Genomic DNA, 19,541 nt, shown 5'->3' with positions numbered 1-19,541 from the left:
ATTGTGAGATAGACTCCCTCATGCACCCCAACCAGGATCTACCCGGCAACCCCTGTCTGGGGCAGATGCTCAAATCAACCGAGCTGTCCTCAGCTCCTGGAGCCAACACTTGAACCAATAGATCCACTGGCTGAGGGAGGAGAAAAGGGAGAGAAGGGGGAGAGGGAAGGAAGATAAGCAGATGGTTGCTTCTCTTGTGTGCCCTGACAGGAAATCAAATCCAGGATGTTGATATGCTGGGCCGACACTCTATTCACTGAGCCAGCTGGCCTGGGTCCAGAGACATTTAATCTTACACTTTCATTAGACTGAGACTAAAAATAAGATGTTTTCTTTATTTCTAGTAAAAATAAGAGGAGAGATTGCATTCAAAGGATTTTTTTGGGAGAAATTTAATATTAAATGGCTGTTCTATTGCTTTTCTTGAATTGGTTTCGCTATGATGGTAATTGGTATTTGCTATAAAACCTTGCCTGGTCTGACCAGGCGGTGGTGCAGTGGATAGAGCGTCGGACTGGGATGCGGAGGACCCAGGTTCGAGACCCTGAGGTCACCAGTTTGAGCACGGGCTCATCTGGCTTGAGCAAAAAGCTCGCCAGCTTGGACCCAAGGTCGCTGGCTCGAGCAAAGGGTTACTCGGTCTGCTGAAGGCCCGCGGTCAAGGCACATATGAGAAAGCAATCAATGAACAACTAAGGTGTCGCAATGAAGAACTGATGATTGATGCTTCTCATCTCTCTCCGTTCCTGTCTGTCTGTCCCTATCTATCCCTCTCTCTGATTCTCTCTCTGTCCCTGTAAAAAATAAATAAATAAATAAAACCTTGTCTAGTGAATGCAGGAGAGAAATGAACTAAAGATAATCTGCCATAAGAAATAGTGAAAAATAGTGAATTCACAGATAATATTTCATGGAGTTGAGTATTGTATCCTCTTTAAATGGAGACATTCCTCCAGTACCTGAAACGCCCATCGTCATGTCCTTCATGTGACTATTCCCAAGCCCTTGTCACATGAAGGAGAGGACAAGATTTTTATTGTGGTTCTTTATTATTTATTTATGCTCTTACAGGGATTAGCATGCATGTTTTTGAAAATTAAAATTGGGAGAGTAAAGACAAGCATATGAACTAGTAGTTCTCTATTGCTGCATATTAACAGACAGCAAAAACAGTGGTTTAAAACAACCTATATTTGTCATCTTACAGTCTTGTAGATCAGAAGTCCGGAATGACGAGACTGGGTTCTCTGGTCACAAAATTGGTCATTATGTTTTCCCACCTGAGTAGGTCTTACATGGACCATGTCATGGTCCTCACTATTCCCCATAAGTACCTGCCCTCATGATCTCATGGTCCTCTGGGATCCTCTTTAGTGACCTGGTTTCTACTGGTAATGACCTCTTTCAGCTCACCTAGGTGACTTAGCAGAAAGCCTAGACCTGTGGAGCCCCAGAGCTGACCTTGGCCATCTCTTCCTCCAAGAGGAGAATAAAATATCAGAAGCCTTTACAAAGAAATGACCCATATGAGGGCTGAGATTCCCCAGCATTTAGAGCAGAGAAAATCTAAAGGACAGTGGAGGTCCTAAAAGCCCTGACTGGGGAAGCTGGGTCCTCTTTGTCCCTTGAAAAGGAGGCATTTCCCACTGAAAGGCCACAATAGAGAAGGAACTCACTTTGCTCCCACTGACTCATTTATTTATTTAATTTTTTTAAGCAAGACAGAGAGAAACAGAGGGACAGACAGGGATAGACAGACAGGAAGAGAGAGAGTTGAGCAGCATCATTGTGGAGGCACTTTTTTAGTTGTTCATTGATTGCTTTCTCATATGTGCCGTGACTGAGGGGACTCCAGCCAAGTCTGTTGTGACCCCTTGCTCAAGCCAGAAACCTTGAGCTCAAGCCACCGACCTTGAGCTTCAAGCCAGCGACCTTTGGGCTCAAGCCAGTGACCATGGGGTCATGTCTATGATCCCATGCTCAAGCCAGCGACCCCACCTTAAGCTGGTGAGCCCATCCTCAATCTGGTGGCCTCAGGGTTTCAAACCAGGGTCCTCAGCATCCCATGATGACACTCTATCCACTGTGCCACTGCCTGATCAGGCCAGCTGACTCATTCTTATTGTCGCTAGGGCTTTTGGGGTCTCCATCCTAGGTTGTTTAGGTTGAGACCTTTACCTTGCACGTGAATCTCCTTGGATTTTTTTTTTATCTGAAATGCAGCTCCTTGGGCCTTGCCCTGGAGGTTGTGAAGATGCACCACAGTGGCTCTGCTGTAGGCACTGTGTAGCTGTGCAGCTAGTGTCCAGGGAGTGGGGCCTTTCTGCTGCGCGATGTTGCATTTATCATCCAATACTTTAGTGGTTAATGCTGCCTTTTCTTTTACATTACATGTTCTTCTCTATTACACATGAGAGAAATACACTTAAAGAGGGTAATGAAATCATCTGCTAGAGCATACTTGGTACATGGTGGAATTGGTTTTTGAATCTTGGACTGCTTTTATTGCTTCAGCATAGAGCAAGGATAAGATTTAGTTGAAAATATGGTTGGTACTAGAAGACATTGGTAAAAGTTAGTTATTCCTGGTAACTGCTATTTATTTACTTAACAAGTATTTTCTAAATATTTTATCTGACAGGCTCTTGTGGAGGCTCTGGGGAGATGGGGTGAATAAGTCAGATTGTGTCTGCTTCAGAAAGATGAGCTTCTAGCACAGATGCCAGACATTTTACAGATAGATGCTCACAGAAATATACTTTAATTATGGTTGCAATCAATTTTATTTACGTAATACTTACATGTTATTTGGTTCCATTATGTCAGCCAAGATTAAAAACTGAGTATAAATAATAGAATTATGAAAAAGATGTGATAAAAGAATTGTCCCAGAAAAGGGCCTCCAAATATTTTTGTTTTAATAGTGGAAATAGCGGTTTGATTTATTATCCCCTGGAATTCAGATGTGGGTTCATGGAGGGTATTTTAGGTGCTTTGTACAGAGAACCTTTAGGCCAAGTGTGGTAGCTGTGTCATCATCAAGGATTGGGGGAGCTTGGGAAAGTCTCCTGATCTCACTGGGCCTCGGTTACATCATTAGTAACACAAGGTTGTTATTCGAATTCTTCAAAATTCTTTCCGCTCAGTTTCCTCCGAGAGCGTGAGGGACTAGATAGTGTTAAACATGCCCTGGGACTGCAGCCTAAAGCTGAGCTTGGTCCCTTTTTAGTATGTCTCCTGCAGGAGCCTGAGCTGAGGCCATACCCTGAAAACACAGAACTGAGAAAGGACATGGAAGAGAGAAAGTCAGTAGGTTGGATGGAATGAAAATAACCCAAAAAGGGCACCCACTGTGGAGCATGTGGTTGCTAAAGGTGGTGAGAATATGGACAAGCTAGATTTCAAAGTCATCAGAGGAAACCGGGGAGTGCATACAGCATCATCCCCCAGGAGCAGCCTGAGCTGAGCAGTGAGGACTGGGAGTGACTCACTCCACAGGGAACCTGTGTACACGTGCCAGGGAAATCCACAGGATGGATCAGGGTTGGTTCACACTGCAGGGAAGCACCAATTCCAGGGGGAGGAGGATATGACCATGAGACCCCTCCCCCTAGCCTCGACCTTGCACATGCTCTCACAGTGGGTGCCCTCCAAGTAAGTGTGGCTTGGAGGAATCAATGATATTTGGAGAAGGGTTGGAGATTCCATTTTTAAACAGTTCTGCTCTTAAGGCAGGAAAGGTCAGGGTAAAGGGACCCTTCCATCTGAAACAGTGATAATAATAATATGTTTCTGCATTTTACAGTTAAGAAAGGCTTTATACACAATATCTCACAAATATTTGTTGAGTGCTTATTTCCCTTATGCTGTGTTAAGAATTTGGAGTTCAGATATCTATATAGTTGCCCTAAGGAAATAAAAACAGAGTTCTCCTAAACTGGGTGTTGTGGCAGCCCAGAGGTTGGGAGGCTACCAACCATTACTAAAGACCTCTCTTTCTAATGACATTGTTAACTATTAAGAGGAATCCCTGAGGATAAGCCTGTCTTCCTCACCATTCATTGGTGAATGACATAAGGCATGGATAATGTAGGGCAGAAGGGATTGTCTATATCCTGGGAGAAAGCACAACCTCCCTAACAGGGGACTTGGGAACAGTAATGTATTTGAGATGACAGATTTGCAACCACTTTTATTCAGTCAGTGAATGAGCCTCCTCAGTGTTTGGCTCAGTGCTAGAAACTATGGACAGAGAGATAAATAAAATATCCCAACCTTCATGGAGCTCTCAGTCTAGTAACCAGGAAATCATGAGTTGCGTAGTGGTGGTGGATTCATTGCAGAAACTGGCCAAAGTTACCTAGGGATGACCACAGTGGGTATCATGGTCCCTCTTCTGTTTTAGATGACCTGTTCTGACCTAGTGACCCTGCATCTCAGCCAGATTTCAGCCTGTCAGGATTAACCAACACTTAGGTTCCCTGTTGGGTCAAAGCAGCCAATACTGCCAAGGTTTCCAGAGAAAACTGCTGATATCAGTTGCTATTTCTATGTCCTGAGCACTTGGGGAAATAAAGAGGCAAGTTAATGCCTCATAGGCTCATCCTTGCCATAATGATCAGTGATGATTTCCTCTCTTTGATAAGTTAAATGCTTCCCAGACTTCACAATTCTCTCCCATCAAAAATAATTTAAGCCTGACCAAGTGGTGGCACAATGGATAGAACGTCAGACTGAGATGCAGAGGAGCCAGGTTCAAAATCCCGAGGTCGCTGGCTTGAGCGCAGGCTCACCAACTTGAGTGCAGGGTCATTGGCTTGAGCATAGGATCATAGACATGATCTCCCAGTCATTGCCTTGAACCCAGATGTCACTGGCTTGAAGCCCAAGGTCACTGGCTTGAGTCCAAGGTTGCTGGCCTAAGCAAGAGGTCACTTGCTCTGCTGTAGCTCCCAGGTCAAGGCACATATTAGAAAGCAATTGATGAACTAAGATGCCGCAACGAAGAATTTATGCTTCTCATCTCTCTCCCTTCCTGCCTGTCCCTATTTGTCCTTCTCTCTCTCTGTCTCTGTCACAGAAAAAGAAAGAAAGAAAGAAAGAAAGAAAGAAAGAAAGAAAGAAAGAAAGAAAGAAAGAAAGAAAGAAAGAAAGAGGAAAGAAAGAACTTAAATATGCTGGCCCTGGCCGTTTGGCTCAGTGGTAGAGCGTCGGCCTGGCGTGCAGAAGTCCCGGGTTCGATTCCTGGCCAGGGCACACAGGAGAAGTGCCCATCTGCTTCTCCATCCCTCCCCCTCTCCTTCCTCTCTGTCTCTCTCTTCCCCTCCCGCAGCCAAGGCTCCACTGGAGCAAAGATGGCCCAGGCGCTGGGGATGGCTCCTTGGCCTCTGCCCCAGGTGCTAGAGTGGCTCTAGTCGCAGCAGAGTGACGACCCGGAGGGGCAGAGCATCACCCCCTGGTGGGCAGAGCATCGCCCCTGGTGGGCGTGCCGGGTGGATCCCGGTCGGGCGCATGCGGGAGTCTGTCTGACTGTCTCACCCCGTTTCCAGCTGCAGAAAAAAAAAAAAAAGCTATATATACCAATCATGACATAATTTAAACCGAAATTCATTCGCACTCTCTTGGGGAAATGAAGCTGCCACAAAAGGACTAAAGATTCTTTTTTTTTTTTTTTTTTAAGTGAGAGGAGGGGGAATAGACAGACTCTCACATGCACCTTGACTGGGATGAGCTATTCTCACCATCTGCAGGCTGACACTTGAACCATTCAAACCACTGGCTGCGGGGGGGGGGGGGGGGGGGGGGGGGGGGGGAATGAGGAGGGTGAGAAGGGGAGAAGAAGGGGGAGAGAAGCAGATGGTCTATGTGCCCTGACCGGAAATCGAACCCGGATGTCCTCATGCCAGGCCGATGCTCTGTCCACTGAGGCTGGTTCCTATATCTTGTAACTGGTATTGCAGCTGAACACAAGGATAAATTGGCAGCTTCACCAATTGAATGGTTAGTCTTAAAGAAATCTTACTGATGAATTTACACAACATTTTACATTCACTGGTCCACAAAAGACCTCCTACAAACATTGCCTAACCACAGGACTTCAACATGGATTTTGATCTTCTTTGGAATGATTGTAAAGTCTCAACTGAATCGGGGAAGAGTCTTCTCATATGGCAAGTACACAAGTCTGCAAAACTATGATCACCGTATCTAGTTTGAATTTGAAAAGCATTTGTTTCTTGCACAATACAAAGTCAATATACAGAAATCTATTTTATGTCTATATCATTTCAATGCACAATTAAAATGTGAAAAATAATAGCATCAACAAAATGAAAATATAAAATATTGCTGAAATGAATTAATGAAGAGACTATTTTTGAGATGTCAATTTTCTAATTTTATCTATAGATTCAATGCAACTCAACTCAAAATTTCAGCATCTTTGGTAAAAAGTGATCAAGTGATTCTAAAAAAGATCTAGCATCGTCAAAATACCTATAAGATGAAGAACAAAGCTGGAGGGTTAACTTACCTGATTTCAAGAACTATCATATAATTATAATAATCAAACTAGTGTGGTATAAGTCAATAGATAATGGAACAGAATAAAGAATCTAAAAATAAACTAACACTATAAAAGACTGGTTTTTGACAAGATAATCTATGAACTATTTGAAAAATAACCGTTTCAGCAAATGGTAAAGAATAATCTTTTTCAACCTTTTCAACTAATGGGTATATTGGCCCATAAATAAATAACAAAATCCATATTGCACACCAAATACAGAAATAAACTCAAAATAGATCAATAAATCATAGATTTAAATGTAAACCTTAAAACTGTAAAAATTCTAGAAAAAAAAATAGAAGAAAATATTTGTGACTTTAGGTTAGACAAAGACTTCTTAGATCAATATCAAAAACATAATCAATACAAGAATATTTTAATAAGTTGGAGTACTATGCCTTCTTCAGTGAATTGTCTTTGCCTTTTCATTAAGAGTCCATTGACTGTAAATGTGCAGGCCTACTTTAAGGCTCTCAATTCCATTGATTCATGACTATCCTTTTGCTAACACCACACTGTTTTGACTACTGCAGTTTTATAATAAATCTTGAAATTGAGTGCCTGACCTGTGGTGGCGCAGTGGATAAAGCATTGACCTGAAATGCTGAAATTGCCGGTTTGAGACCCCGGGCTTGCCTGGTTGATGCTCCCTGTTCCCCCTCCCTTCTCTCTCTCCTTTCTAAAAAAAGAATAAATAAAACCCTTTTTAAAAAAGCATTAAAAAAAAGAAATTGGGGAGCACAAAATACTCCAACTTCATTATCTTTTTACAAAATTGTGTGGTTATTTGCATTTCCATCTAAATTTCAGAATCAGCTTGTCAATTTCTATTAAAAAACAAGGCTGCTAGAATTTTGATTAGGATTGCATTGAATGTACAGACCCATTATGAGAAAAACTGACATGCTGTTGAGTCTTCCAACCCATGAGCTCCTTATGCCTCTCTATTTATCTAGGTCTTCTTTAATTTCAGGAATGCTTTGTAGTTTTCAGTGTGCCGGTAATGCACACCTTTTGTCAGATTTATCCCTAAGATTTTTTTTATTTTTTATGCTTTGCCAGTTTGGATGTGGAGAATAAGAGAGATGGATTACTCTCATTGCCTTTGCAATTTTTCTGTAATTCTAAAACTATTTTAAAATATTAAGTTGAGCAAGGGGGAAGAGGGAAGGAGGGAGGGAGGGTTGGAGAGAGAAAAGGAGGGTGAGAGACGGAGACAGAGAGATTGACTCAGAGCATTGGCGCTGTACTTCCCCTTTACGAGGACTGGAGGATTTTCTTCAATAGATCTCATCAGACCTGTGAAGGAGTATGAAATGGTGGCTGAGTGGTTTAGGGACAGGTCTCCCACTCCTGATACTTGTATTTCCCGAAGCAGCTAGTCTCTGTCTCCTCTGCCACAAATGCAGAGTTTTTTCCCTTTTTTTGCTCTGTGAAAAGATAACTTAGACCCTATTGCCTTCTCAACCTCATTCTCTTTGCCTAGGCTCTGGACTCCAGCGACAGAGATGTGGGGTGGAGAGACTTGTAGACTGAGGGAGGGGTAGTCAGTAATGAGGGAAGACCCCTTCATTAGAAGTCTTTTTTATGTTAGGCAAGCACCATAATCTACCACAACGGGTTCCTGCATTCTATTGAGATAGAAAATGGAGCTGGTAAAATATATGAATGTGAGGGATGGCAAAGTCATTTTTGTTTACTCCAGTTCCTTCTCATCTCCCAACAGCTGCAAATGAAGACCATCTACAGAAGAGCTGTCACTTTCCTCTGTTCATATCCTGTTTCCCTCTGCAGCCTAGAAGCTTCCCAAGAACAGGGGCTGGTGCATCTGACTTTTAAGAAGAGATTGTAGCTAGAAAGAAATACCTCAAGGGTTTTGTGATGTAATGAAAAGAGCCAGATTCTGAAAGTCAAGAGACTTTGATCTCAAATCCTGACCCTGCCACCACTTCCCTGGTGGCCTTGGATAAGTCATTTTCACTCCCTATATAATGATAACTTGAACCAGATGATCTTAAAGATCCCATCCACTCAAAAGGTTTATTTCATGAGATGAGGGACCTTATTTTATTAATTTTTATCTTCCCAGCATCTAGCAGAGTGCTTAGCACATAGTAAGAATTTGGGAAATTCTGTGATTAGTGCATGAATGAAGGAATAATGCAAAGAAAGAAAGGAAGAAAGAATCAATGAATGAACCAACAAAATTCTAGAAAAATGAAAGGGCCCAACGTAAAGTTCTTAGACTTGTCCAGCTAGTGATGTTATTTTGCTACATAACCACAAGGGGGTGTTGATAAAGCAAGGGAAATGATTTAGATGAGAAATGAATAAAGGTTAAAAAAAATGTTCTGGCCCTGGCCAGTGGCTCAGTAGATACAGTAGGCCCAGCATATGGATATCCTGGGTTTGATTCCCAGTCAGGGCACACAGAAGTGACCATATGCTTCTCATCCCCTTCCTCTCCCTCTTCTCTCCCTCTTCCCTTCCCACAGCCAGTGGCTTGATTGGTCCAAGCATGTCAGCTTCAGGTGCTAAAAATAGCTCAGTACTCAAGCATCAGCCCCAGATAGAGTTGCTGGGTGGATCCTGGTCAGATATGTCAAATGGATAGTAAAACCCTGGAATTCTGACCCAGCTTCTTCTCTCCAAGCCAAGGGAAAATAAGCCTAATGCATTAAGCAGACATCTTCACTACTAGATTGGCAAGGTGAAGCCTGGATGGGTCAAAGAGTAAACATGGTCAATCAGTGAGGTTAGGAGGTAGCCCGTGGGGCTTACCTGAACTTGGGCTGCGCACGCCTCTTCTGCTACCCCCTTTACGTTTATTCCTTGCTGAAAAGCCAAAACATTCAGGCACACAGTCTGGATCTCTTTACCTCTGGGTCTCTTCTATAAGGTTCATCAAACCCACTGCTGATTTGTTGTATTGAAGGGCCCCTCTCCTCCCCTAGCATTCCAAGCAAATTGAACATCAAACATCATAATTAGTTGGCAGAGGGCGGGAAGGGGTTGAATATTCTGGAATTCTGAAAAAGCCTCACTCTTCTACCTACCCACCCCCAGTGTCTTTTTCCCCATCACAGCAAATTCTACAAAGGGTAAGGATATGGGCACAAAAGAGAGGACCTAATAAAGCATTTTTTCCACTTAGGACTGAGATCATGGGAGACAGGATAAGGTGTGGTGAGAGTGTATCTCAGGATTCATAGCTCTGAAATAGGGTTTGGGGGTTGGAGACAACAGTAGGGGGTGCTATTGACCTCTAACTCCACAGACCAGAGCAGAAAAGGTGCAAAGGCAGTGCAGTGATAGAGGTTAGCAGGACAACTTAATACTCAGGAGCAGGAAGGCATACCAGGTCCACTCAGGTCCTCCTAGGCCATGTTCCCAGTAGGGAGGGAATAGGAAGTTGTGACTTCCTCTCCCTTTCCCTCCCTGCCCTTAGCTCCAAGGTAACTTGGTGCTGCAATGAATTCCAACCTGTGTTTTAGTTGGCACTATTCCCTGGGTTTGGTGATAACTGCCTAGTACCCTGCTCCCTTCCACCACAAACACACCAAACTTTCCCTTTGAAATAATAATCATTTATGCAAATAGCAACATACAAGTTTATTTTTTACATGTATTATCTAATTTCATCACATCAATCTTGTGAGCAGAGACTTTTATGTGAACATTTTAAGCAAGGAAACTGAGGCTCTGGGGAGTCAAGTACCCCGCCCACAGTTACACAGGGAGTGAGTAGCAGATCTGGACCTCCAGAACCTCTGCTCTCTCTCTCTCAGATACCAAATCTGCTTCTCTGCCATACGCGCCCACAGGTCCCTTCCCTCAGGCCCTAGGGAGCACTTTCTGCGAGAAAGGGGCTCCTGCACACTGTTAAGACGAGGGGCTGTAGTTTGGTTCGTGTTGTCCCTAAGACAAGGTATCTCTCTCTGGTTCTCTCCCTGAGGTGGAGGCTTGGGGCTGCTCTTCAGAGTAGCGTAATTCACCCTCTCCTCCTCTGGCTCTACCACATAGAACCTTTCATGCGTTCCAATAGTCCTCTCTCACCCTGCCCCACCCACCATCAATCAGGGACTAGGTGGGTTGTTCCAATCACACCCAGCCTTCAGAGGTCTGGAGCCTCCTGCTGAGAGTCAGGTGTCCCCTGACAGTACTCAGCTGGCCCTGCTGCCTGTGGCCACGACCTCTGATGCCCTGAGGTGCCCACACCCAATACCTTTGCCCCCCTGCCCACTTTCTGGGTCAATACCTCTGCAGGCAGTGTGCTGAGTATGGATGATGCTGCGATGCCTAATTCCTAGCCCTGAGAGTTGTGGCTGCCCTGGCCTAGGGGCTTGTTGGGGTCACTGGGTTACAGGGAAATCTGGCTGTGCTGTGGGTGCTGGGTTACGGTGCTCAGCGAGCCCCTTGCCCATTGTCTGATACTTTAGTCTTCAACCTGGCTCTGGCAGACCTGAAGCTGGCACTCTCTCTTCTCTTCTGGGCAGCTGAATCAGCACTGAACTTCCACTGGCCCTTTGGAGGTGCCTTCTGCAAGATGGTCCTGAAGGCCACTGTCTTCAACATCTGTGCCAGCACTTTCTTCATTGTGGCACTGAGTGCTCCTGGATACTCGGTGGTGGCCATGGCTGCAAGAACAGGCATCCCCCCTCCCTCTCTTGGCCCCCATGACCACCCATGGCAGTGTGGGTGGCAGCTGTCCTATTGACCCTGCCCACGGTAGTCTTTGGGGCGAAGGTGGAGGTATGGGGCATGCACCTATGCATGCTGTGCTTTCCCCGCAGGTATTGGCTGCAGGCCTGTCAGCTGCTGGCCTTCATGGTGCCCCCGGGCATCACCACCATCGACTACCTGCTGTTGCTGGCCTTCCTGCAGCGGCAGGATAGCAGGGTCATGGCCTGCTCCATCTGCATCCTGGTGGCCTTTCTTCTCCTGCTGGTTCCCCAACCACATAGTCACTCTCTGGGGTGTCCTGGTCAAGTCTGACCTGGTGCCCTGGGACAGCACTTTCTATACCACCCATACCTATGTCTGTCCTATCACTACCCACCTGGCACACAGCAACAGCTGCCTCAACCCTGTGCTGTACTGTCTCCTGTGGCGGGGGTGGGAGCTCCGGTAGGCCTCAGCAGACACCTTCAGGGATTTTCCCATCCAAGTACTAACCAGGCCCAACCCTGCTTAGCTTCCGAGATCAGATGAGATCAGGCGCGTTCAGGGTGGTATGGCCGTAGACACCTTCAGGGATTTTCAGCACAGCTGTGGCCCCAGAGCTGGAGCTGGATGAAGCAGGTGGCTCGAAAGAAGGTAGGCAGGCGGTGAGTGGAGCACCCCCCCAGGAGAGTGGCCCTTCCACTGCGCTTACCAAGTTAGACAAAGGAATATGGGGAGGCCCGGGCCCCCAATTAGAGATGGGAAAAATGATCTAAAAATGCACTTCTGATCACCCACAAGTTGTCTTGACCTTTTACCTCAATTCTACCTCCCGTTCAGTGTGGACAAAAGCATTCTTTGCCCTACTTCTGCCTCCTTTGAGAATTTCCAGGAAAATTTCCTTATGGGCTCTAGACTCATGGATCAGAGGGTAGTGATTCTCTCTCTGCAAGTCCTCCCTGCCCCCATCTCAAAAGAGTTGTGTCCTTGTCCTTCTGGTGCCATGTCCACCTTTTTACTCTCTCAGTGGTACCCACTGAAACTTGGTGCCTGCAGATACCTCAGCAGCAAAAGCTGTAGGTACCTTGCAGGGAGATGCCACAGCGGCATCTCCACAATGCGGAATTGTGGATCCCTAGCACCAGCCAAGCCTAGAGTGTAAAACCCTGGTGTTGGCTGGAGTCCATATATATCTCTCCTTAAGTCAGGATTTAGAGGGAGAAGTGAGGATAATGACAAGTCAGGGATATGGGTGAGGCATAGTGAGGTGAGAGATGCAGAAAGGGGGTAAGGGAAGAGGAGGCTGAAGGTGGGGTTGGAGAAGTGGAAAGCATGGGAAGTGATGCTAGTCCTTCCTACCCGAGGGGCTTTGCTCAGTCAAAGCACCTAGATCAGTAAGTTCATTTCTCTGTACCTGTTTCCTCACCTGTAAAATGGGCTGCTGCCTAAAATAGAAAGTTAGCCATTATTCTTACACTCCATGTAAAATGGAGATAGGAAAGGAAAAAAGAGGCGGGTAGCTGGAGATGGGGCTGGGGGGCCACAGAGGTCTCATCTGGAATGACTTCTACATGCTCTGGAGTGAAATGAAAGTTTTATGTAAGAACTGAGAATTTGGCTTCTCTAGTCTCTCTTGAAGGTGTGTTCTTTGGGGTGGGGGTTTGCCTCTGGTTTCTAGATCCACAGAAATTGAGACCCAGCAATGACAAAGGTTGGCCATCACAAGGAACTTTCTGGTGGGCAATCCCTGGAAAAGAGGGAGGTAGCAGAAAGGAGATGGGATGGAGCTTCCACTTCTATTGCTCCCCACCACCACCACCGCCAAGTTCTGGCTTGTGCTGTAACCTGGACCAACTTGAGTCACTCAAGGTCCCACAGCAACATCTGGGAGCAGCACCTGTGTGTGGAGCAGCTCTGGAGAGGGCAGCCATGGGGCCTGTAGGCACCCCTGCATGGGCTCCATCCAGTTGCTCAGAAGAGCTACAAACAGCCACCCAACTCACCACATGTTAAGCAATACTAAAGAGCAATAATATTGAATTAGCCTCTTTTTTTTTTTTTTTTTCATTTTTCTGAAGCTGGAAACAGGGAGACAGTCAGACAGACTCCCGCATGCGCCCGACCGGGATCCACCCGGCACGCCCACCAGGGGCGATGCTCTGCCCATCCTGGGCGTCGCCATATTGCGACCAGAGCCACTCTAGCGCCTGGGGCAGAGGCCAAGGAGCCATCCCCAGCGCCCGGGCCATCTTTGCTCCAATGGAGCCTTGGCTACGGGAGGGGAAGAGAGAGACAGAGAGGAAAGCGCGGCGGAGGGGTGGAGAAGCAAATGGGCGCTTCTCCTGTGTGCCCTGGCCGGGAATCGAACCCGGGTCTTCCGCACGCTAGGCCGACGCTCTACCGCTGAGCCAACCGGCCAGGGCTTGAATTAGCCTCTTGATGTTAAATTTCCCCTTTTTGATAATGTTTAAACTGGTTCTAAAACTCCAGGTCTGTTTCACGCCCATTCAGGATGGGAAATTTTTACCCATCCAAGGTACCTTTTTGCCACCCCACTCCTCAGCTCTTCCAATGGCCCTGCCTCTGCTGGGCTCCGGATATTGGCTCTTCTAGGCGTCTCTCTGCTCCATGAGACTCAAAAGTTAACACCAACAGTTTAAACAAGTCCAATCCAAAGATGAATGCAGATAGAAGGGGTGGGGGAGGCAGAGGGGTATGCAGCAATGGAGGATGGCTGGGCAGCTTCTCTCCAAAAGGAAGGCATTGTTATGGCAAAAAGCTGGGCCCTGGCTCCCTGGAGCACAAAGCTGGAGAGCTTTGAAATTGAATGAGGGGCACATTTGAGTTTTCACCTGACCTGTGGTGGCGCAGTGGATAGAGCATTGACCTGGAATAGAGGTTGCTGGCTTGAAACCCTGGGCTTGCCCAGTCAGGGCACATACGAGAAGCAACTGAGTTCCTACTCCTCTCCTCTGCCTTTCTCTCTCTCTCTCTCCTCTCTAAAATCAATAAATAAGATCTTTTAAAAAAAAGTTTTAAAAAATGGGATTAGGGAGAGGGCAATGTGACATCACGTTTCCAAGGATTAAGAGGGGATTTTGGTCAAGAGGCCTCTAGGAATAGAGCTGTGATCTTCTCCATACTCCAGCATCCTTCACTGGGTCCTGTGAGCATTGGGAGGAGCCTGTGTTCCCCGCAGTGGTCTTTGGATACTAATACCCTCCTCTCACACAGCCCTGGTCGTCTTCTCTTTTTTTATTTTAATTTTATTGACTTTTGAGAGTCAGGGAGAGGGAGGAGAGGGATGAGAGCTTCACTTTAGTTGTTCATTGCTTCTCATATGTGCCTTGTGTGTTGGTGGGTCCTCAAGCCAGCAACCTTGGGATCATGTTGCTGATCCCGTGCTCAAGCTGGCAACCTCGGGGTTGCCAGCTTGAGCACCTCTCAGCATTCCAGGTCAACTATCCACTGAGCCACCAGTCAAGTCCTCCCCTCCGCTTTTACATTCTTGGGTCCCAGCTGATGTAGCAGAGGGCTGCCAAGCCACGTGTCAGTGTGTTTGAAACCTGGAGCTCTGGTATTTTGAGGCAGAGTTGTGAAGGGGGGAAATGGAAGGACTGCAACTAGGAGGGCTGATCCCTACTTTGCTCAGCTATCTGGGCCTGGCAACCATTCTGCACCTATATATCCATATCTGTAAAATGACAGCAATTCCTACCTCACATTCCGTAATGGATGGGAAACCACCTTGTAAAGACCTGATACTGATGGATGAAAAAATCACAATAGTGGAAGGTGCTGGCTGCTCCCCCAAGTCGGCGCCCCACCATGGCATACCAATTATTTCTGAGTTCTTGAGCCCCATTCTTATCTCATCCCATCAGCTCCCATGGAAATATGTGTACACATGCCAGCATTTCTACAATGCTCACCTCCCCTCACAGCCCCAGAGTAGAATATTAACCAGAAACAGGAAGTGAAATTAATCAAAACAAGAACTGAAATGAACCTAACCTCTCACTGCCTCTCAAAAGAGCCAAATGAGCAAAGGAGCAGCCCCTCTCAGGAGAACCATCTTGAAGAGGTTAGCCCAGGACTCTGACAGGGTGAAGAAGCAGTGCAGAGTGAGAACTGAATCTGAAAACATGACACGGGGGAGAGGCTCAGGAACTGTGCCAAAAGGGAGGGAAGGAGGCAAGAGGCTAAGGCAGCTTCTATGCACAGCATGCAAACGAGATGAAAACAAGTTTTCTAATATCAGAATCCGCAACAGCCACTGGAACCCAGGTACCCCTTTCCTTGTGTTTGTGAATATCAACATTAACAAAAAAAACTGCTAGCAGTTTCTTTCATTCGGGCCTGGTGTCTTCAGTGAGGCCATCTGCACTTCCTGTGAGAGGAAAAGGCCCCTTCGGAGCACAGGTCACTCACTGCTCCCTGCAGCAGCTCTATCAGAACCTGCAGACATTCAGACACCACTTCATGGTATTCCAGGTCTTTAATTTTTTCCTGCTTTACCTTTTCTTCTTTTTTTTAACAATCAAATTGGCAGAAAAATGTCTGGGGCTGGTGTACACTGGGGGTCTACTGAAAATCCCCCAAGTTCAGACTGAGGTTTCAAGTCATGGTTGGTGAGGTGGGAGGTAAGCTCAGGGTTCATCAAGATTTCCCAACTCACCCTAGAACTTAGTTTCCAAATTTCTGGGGAAGAGGTCGGACTAGGTCCCCCATTACTACAGATGAGGGGAGAAGTCCTTGTTTCTCCCACCCCACAAATTCTTCAGAGATGTGGAGATAGAAGGCTGTAATTTCTAATTGCCTACATTCTTCTCTTAAAAATATAAAACACGTGCAGTTGGCTTTGGTACAAAAAACAAACAAACAAAAAAAAAACAAAAAAAAAAAGACATTCTGGTCCCTGTGGGTTTTTCTTCACCCACAAAAGACCATTATGGCCACCTCAACCTCTGTTCCATCAACTCTAGGAAGCCAAGTTATCTCCCTGGGATTCCATGGAAGATGGAGAGATGAGAGAACAGTAAGAGGCTGAAGAGAAAGGGACATGGCCTTGCCCACAACCCTTCTTGAAGGGGCAGGAGGATCCTATGGCTGTAGCCTCTCCTCAATGACGGTGTTGCTGGGAGGCTGTCAGGGCTGGAACCCAACAGCAGCGTGGTTAAATCTGAATAAACCCCAGTAGTGTTACAGGACAAGGCCCCCTTATCCCTATGGCTTGGTTCCCATGTCCCTGGTCCTCTAAATCTCACCTCTCCCTCCATAACTAATAAACAATAAATAAATAAATTTTCCTAAAGTAGAGGGAAGAAGGCATTAAAAATTGGCATCTGTGGTATAGCTTCTGGATGCCACCAGAGGGCACTGTGGCCTAATTCCCCCAGCTTCCTAAATGGCCGCAGGTATATTCCCAAGGATCCCAAGAGCTGGCAAGGACGATCAGCAGTTCAAATGTTCTCTGGTCATCGGCAGGTTGGAGTCCCCAAGGTTTGCCTCCCTCAGTAATGTTCTTCAGGGGACACAGGAAGGAGGGAGGGGCCGCCTTAGCTCTCTGAAGCTACAGGCTCCCCATCGCGGCTCTCAGTCTCCTCTGGGATGTCCTGCATTCGGGTGAAATCTGAAGGATACAGGGCAAAGTTAGTAAGCAGAGGCTCCATAAGCAGCCCTACAGCAAGGCTTTGCCATCTACTGGCTGAGGAGCTCTGAGAGCTGGGAGGGATTACCAATATCTGAATTCTTCGATGACTGGGGAAAATCCTCTGTCAACAAAGTAATGTGCCCACACCTAGGTACTTTATACACTTTGTAAGTATATAAAGATACAATTTGATTAACAAAATATTGTAAGATTACTACATGAAGTTACAGTAGCTTTTGGTTATTTTGTATTTCCTGAACCAACTATAAGGACTTGGAGATCTTTAATATTTTTTTACTTTAAGAACTCTGCCTGACCTGTGGTGGCCCAGTGGATAGAGCATTGACCTGGAATGCTGAGGTTACCAGTTCAGAACCCCAGGCTTGCCGGGTCAAGGCTCATATGAGAAGCAACTATTACAAATTGATGCTTCTTGCTCCTCCCCCACCCTCTCTCTCTCTCCTCTATTTAAAATCAGTAAATAAAATATTTTAAAAGTCTATTTTGACTTGAAAAAGTTGGGAATCACTGACTTATTGGAGAAGAAGTAGCCCCTACAGTCTTTGCTTCCTAGAGTTCTACCACTCATTCACCATCAGACAAAAGAGGAAATCATTGTGTGCATCCCAAGAGTTACCATAACCTCGGTGGTTAGTTGGGAACCTTCCTAAATGTCCCTGTGCTCCTGCACACAGATCCCATTCGGAAAGCACAGCCCAAGTGTCTGAACCCAGGTTGCACCCTACTTCTATTCCATGTCTCTGCCAGGATCTCACCTCGTGGACTATGGGGTGGAGACAGATGGCTGCTACCTTCTTCCTCGCTGCCAGTGTCTGGGTCACTGCTATCTTGTAGCCGCTCCTCAGGGCTGCCCAGCTCCTGCCTCTCTTGATCTTCAAAGGGTCGATGGACAGAGCGAACAGTCACAGGCAAATCCAGGTGGTCATGGCCTCGGCTGGGCTGTGGACGGGCAAGCAGGGAAAGAGCAGTGTGAGACTGCAGGCCCTGTCAGCCCGGGGTCCCTGGGCCTTGCTGGGCCCCAACACTCAATTCTCTCAGTGAATCCACCACTGACTGATTTCTTTCTCCACCCTACCTAAATTTTTTAGTTCTCTAACTAGTATCCTAATATCCTTCAAGTCTGTTGCCCAATGTCATTTGGGCTCAAATCCCCAATTCCTTTCAGGCTCTCCCATGCACCCTGATACCCACCCCAGGTCTGTTCACTACTCCAAGCTTCCTTACCTGTGGTGGGGTGAAACTCAAGTACAGGGCATCGCCTGCAGGGAGGCTGCGGCGCCGAGGATCCAGAGGCCTGCGGACCCAGGGGGCCTCCGCGGGGAGGGGGTCGGCCTGGCCCAGGGCGGCCAGCTGCCTGCGAGCCTCCTCGGCCTCCTGCTCCAGCAGAGCCCGAGCCTGCTCGCTGTCCCGGAGTCGGGCTTCCAGGCTGCTAGCCTCAGCTGCCCGCTCTTCGCCCAGGCGCCGGCAGCGCCGCAGCTCCTCCTGCAGCAGCGCATGTTGCCGTTGCAGTAACGCCAGTTCCGTAGCCTGCTTTTCAGGAGCCACAGGGGTAGCCGCGGCTCTGCCAGCTTCCCCGTTCCGAGAGTTGGCTCGGGTCAGCTTCTCCCTTCGCTCAGGACCCTCAGGGTATCGGGCTTCCATCAAAGTATCCTGCTGGGCCACGGCCGCCTGGGGTGAAATGAGGCCAGATCTGTCTCTTCTACCCCCCACTCCCACCCCCGGAACCAGGTGAGGATTCCTGGAGCGCTTCAACAGGAGGCGGCTTGGAAAGGCCGTTAGAATGACTCTGCCCACCTGATTGGGCAGCTCTGCTCTGGCTCCTCCCCTTCCCCATTCCCGCCCCTGCCCCCACTGACCTGTAGACCATGTAGAAGTCCATAAAGATTGACCAATCGCTGTAAAGCTTCCTGAGGATAGAGCAGAGGGTGGAAACAGGGCCCAAGTTTCAGGATGGAGAACTACCCAGAAGTTGAGTAAGTGTGGGTGACACTCCAGATACTTTGAGGGATAGACTCTCCCCCACACCCCTTCAAAGTGGGCTCCAATTTCTCAGACTAAGAATATCCTCCCTTCAGTCTCCCATCTCACCTCCCATCAAATTCCCATCTCACCTCCTGGGGAGATCGCAGCTGATTTCCATTTCGATCCTGCTGAAATGGGCAAGGATAGGGAGTCAGCAGGCACACAAATCCTGGTGCCTGTCCCTGATAGTTCTGTGTCAAGGATCTACAGGCCACCAGCCCCTTCCCCATCCTCTCGCTAAGACCTGACATCTCTGAGGACCCACCTTTTGGCTGGGGTCTGAGTCGGCTCTACAGAGCTCAATCGAGCCATTGAAGGTTCTGGCCTCACCATCTGTTGAGGAGAAAAGGATGGGCTGAGCTCACCTCCCCAGGGCCCCGACAGCACTTGGACCCTGGTTCCACCCCATTCTCTTTAGTCCCTCCTACCCACTGTTTTAGTCCCCTGCCCTGGCACTCACTGGCAGTGATTCCAGGACTCCTGTTACCACCACTTTCTGCCTCCATGGACACAGCTGGTTCTTGGTGCGTCAAGGGCAGCTCCACTCCAGGCCTTACCAGCAGGTCCTTCAGGCCCTCGACTGAAGGGAAAGAGGAAGAGGTAAGGACAGAGGTA

General features: G+C 47.2%; 2 protein-coding genes and 1 non-coding gene across 8 annotated transcripts in view; 1 reads left to right on the top strand and 2 right to left on the bottom strand.

Annotated features, from left to right (window-relative positions):
- Positions 1-439: 439 nt before the first annotated feature.
- RXFP4 (relaxin family peptide/INSL5 receptor 4) lies at positions 440-12,003 on the top strand. The gene is given in 4 exon segments (XM_066364052.1): positions 440-445; positions 10,908-11,244; positions 11,247-11,448; positions 11,450-12,003. Coding segments are annotated over 4 exon segments (795 nt in total). The 3' UTR covers positions 11,700-12,003.
- Positions 12,004-13,577: 1,574 nt separating this feature from the next.
- TRNAA-AGC (transfer RNA alanine (anticodon AGC)) lies at positions 13,578-13,653 on the bottom strand. The gene has a single exon. It is a non-coding gene; the product is annotated as a tRNA-Ala (tRNA).
- Positions 13,654-15,858: 2,205 nt separating this feature from the next.
- The window catches only part of ARHGEF2 (Rho/Rac guanine nucleotide exchange factor 2), a 59,316-nt gene continuing 55,633 nt past the window's right edge, over positions 15,859-19,541 (bottom strand). For 4 of the 6 annotated variants that reach the window (XM_066362221.1, XM_066362225.1, XM_066362222.1 and 1 more), the window contains 7 exons: positions 19,387-19,506; positions 19,192-19,259; positions 19,016-19,054; positions 18,761-18,811; positions 18,129-18,572; positions 17,660-17,843; positions 15,859-16,862 (listed from right to left, as the gene is read on the bottom strand). In XM_066362221.1, the coding sequence (XP_066218318.1) occupies positions 16,789-16,862; positions 17,660-17,843; positions 18,129-18,572; positions 18,761-18,811; positions 19,016-19,054; positions 19,192-19,259; positions 19,387-19,506 (980 nt within the window). In that variant the 3' untranslated portion in view covers positions 15,859-16,788. The remainder of the gene's footprint in view (positions 16,863-17,659; positions 17,844-18,128; positions 18,573-18,760; positions 18,812-19,015; positions 19,055-19,191; positions 19,260-19,386; positions 19,507-19,541) is intronic. The other 2 variants (XM_066362226.1, XM_066362223.1) reach the window with 1 other exon arrangement.

Source organism: Saccopteryx leptura, chromosome 2 (assembly GCF_036850995.1).
Source record: "Saccopteryx leptura isolate mSacLep1 chromosome 2, mSacLep1_pri_phased_curated, whole genome shotgun sequence".
NCBI classification, from domain to species: Eukaryota; Metazoa; Chordata; class Mammalia; order Chiroptera; family Emballonuridae; genus Saccopteryx; species Saccopteryx leptura.
This window is presented reverse-complemented; position numbering and strand designations above follow the sequence as displayed.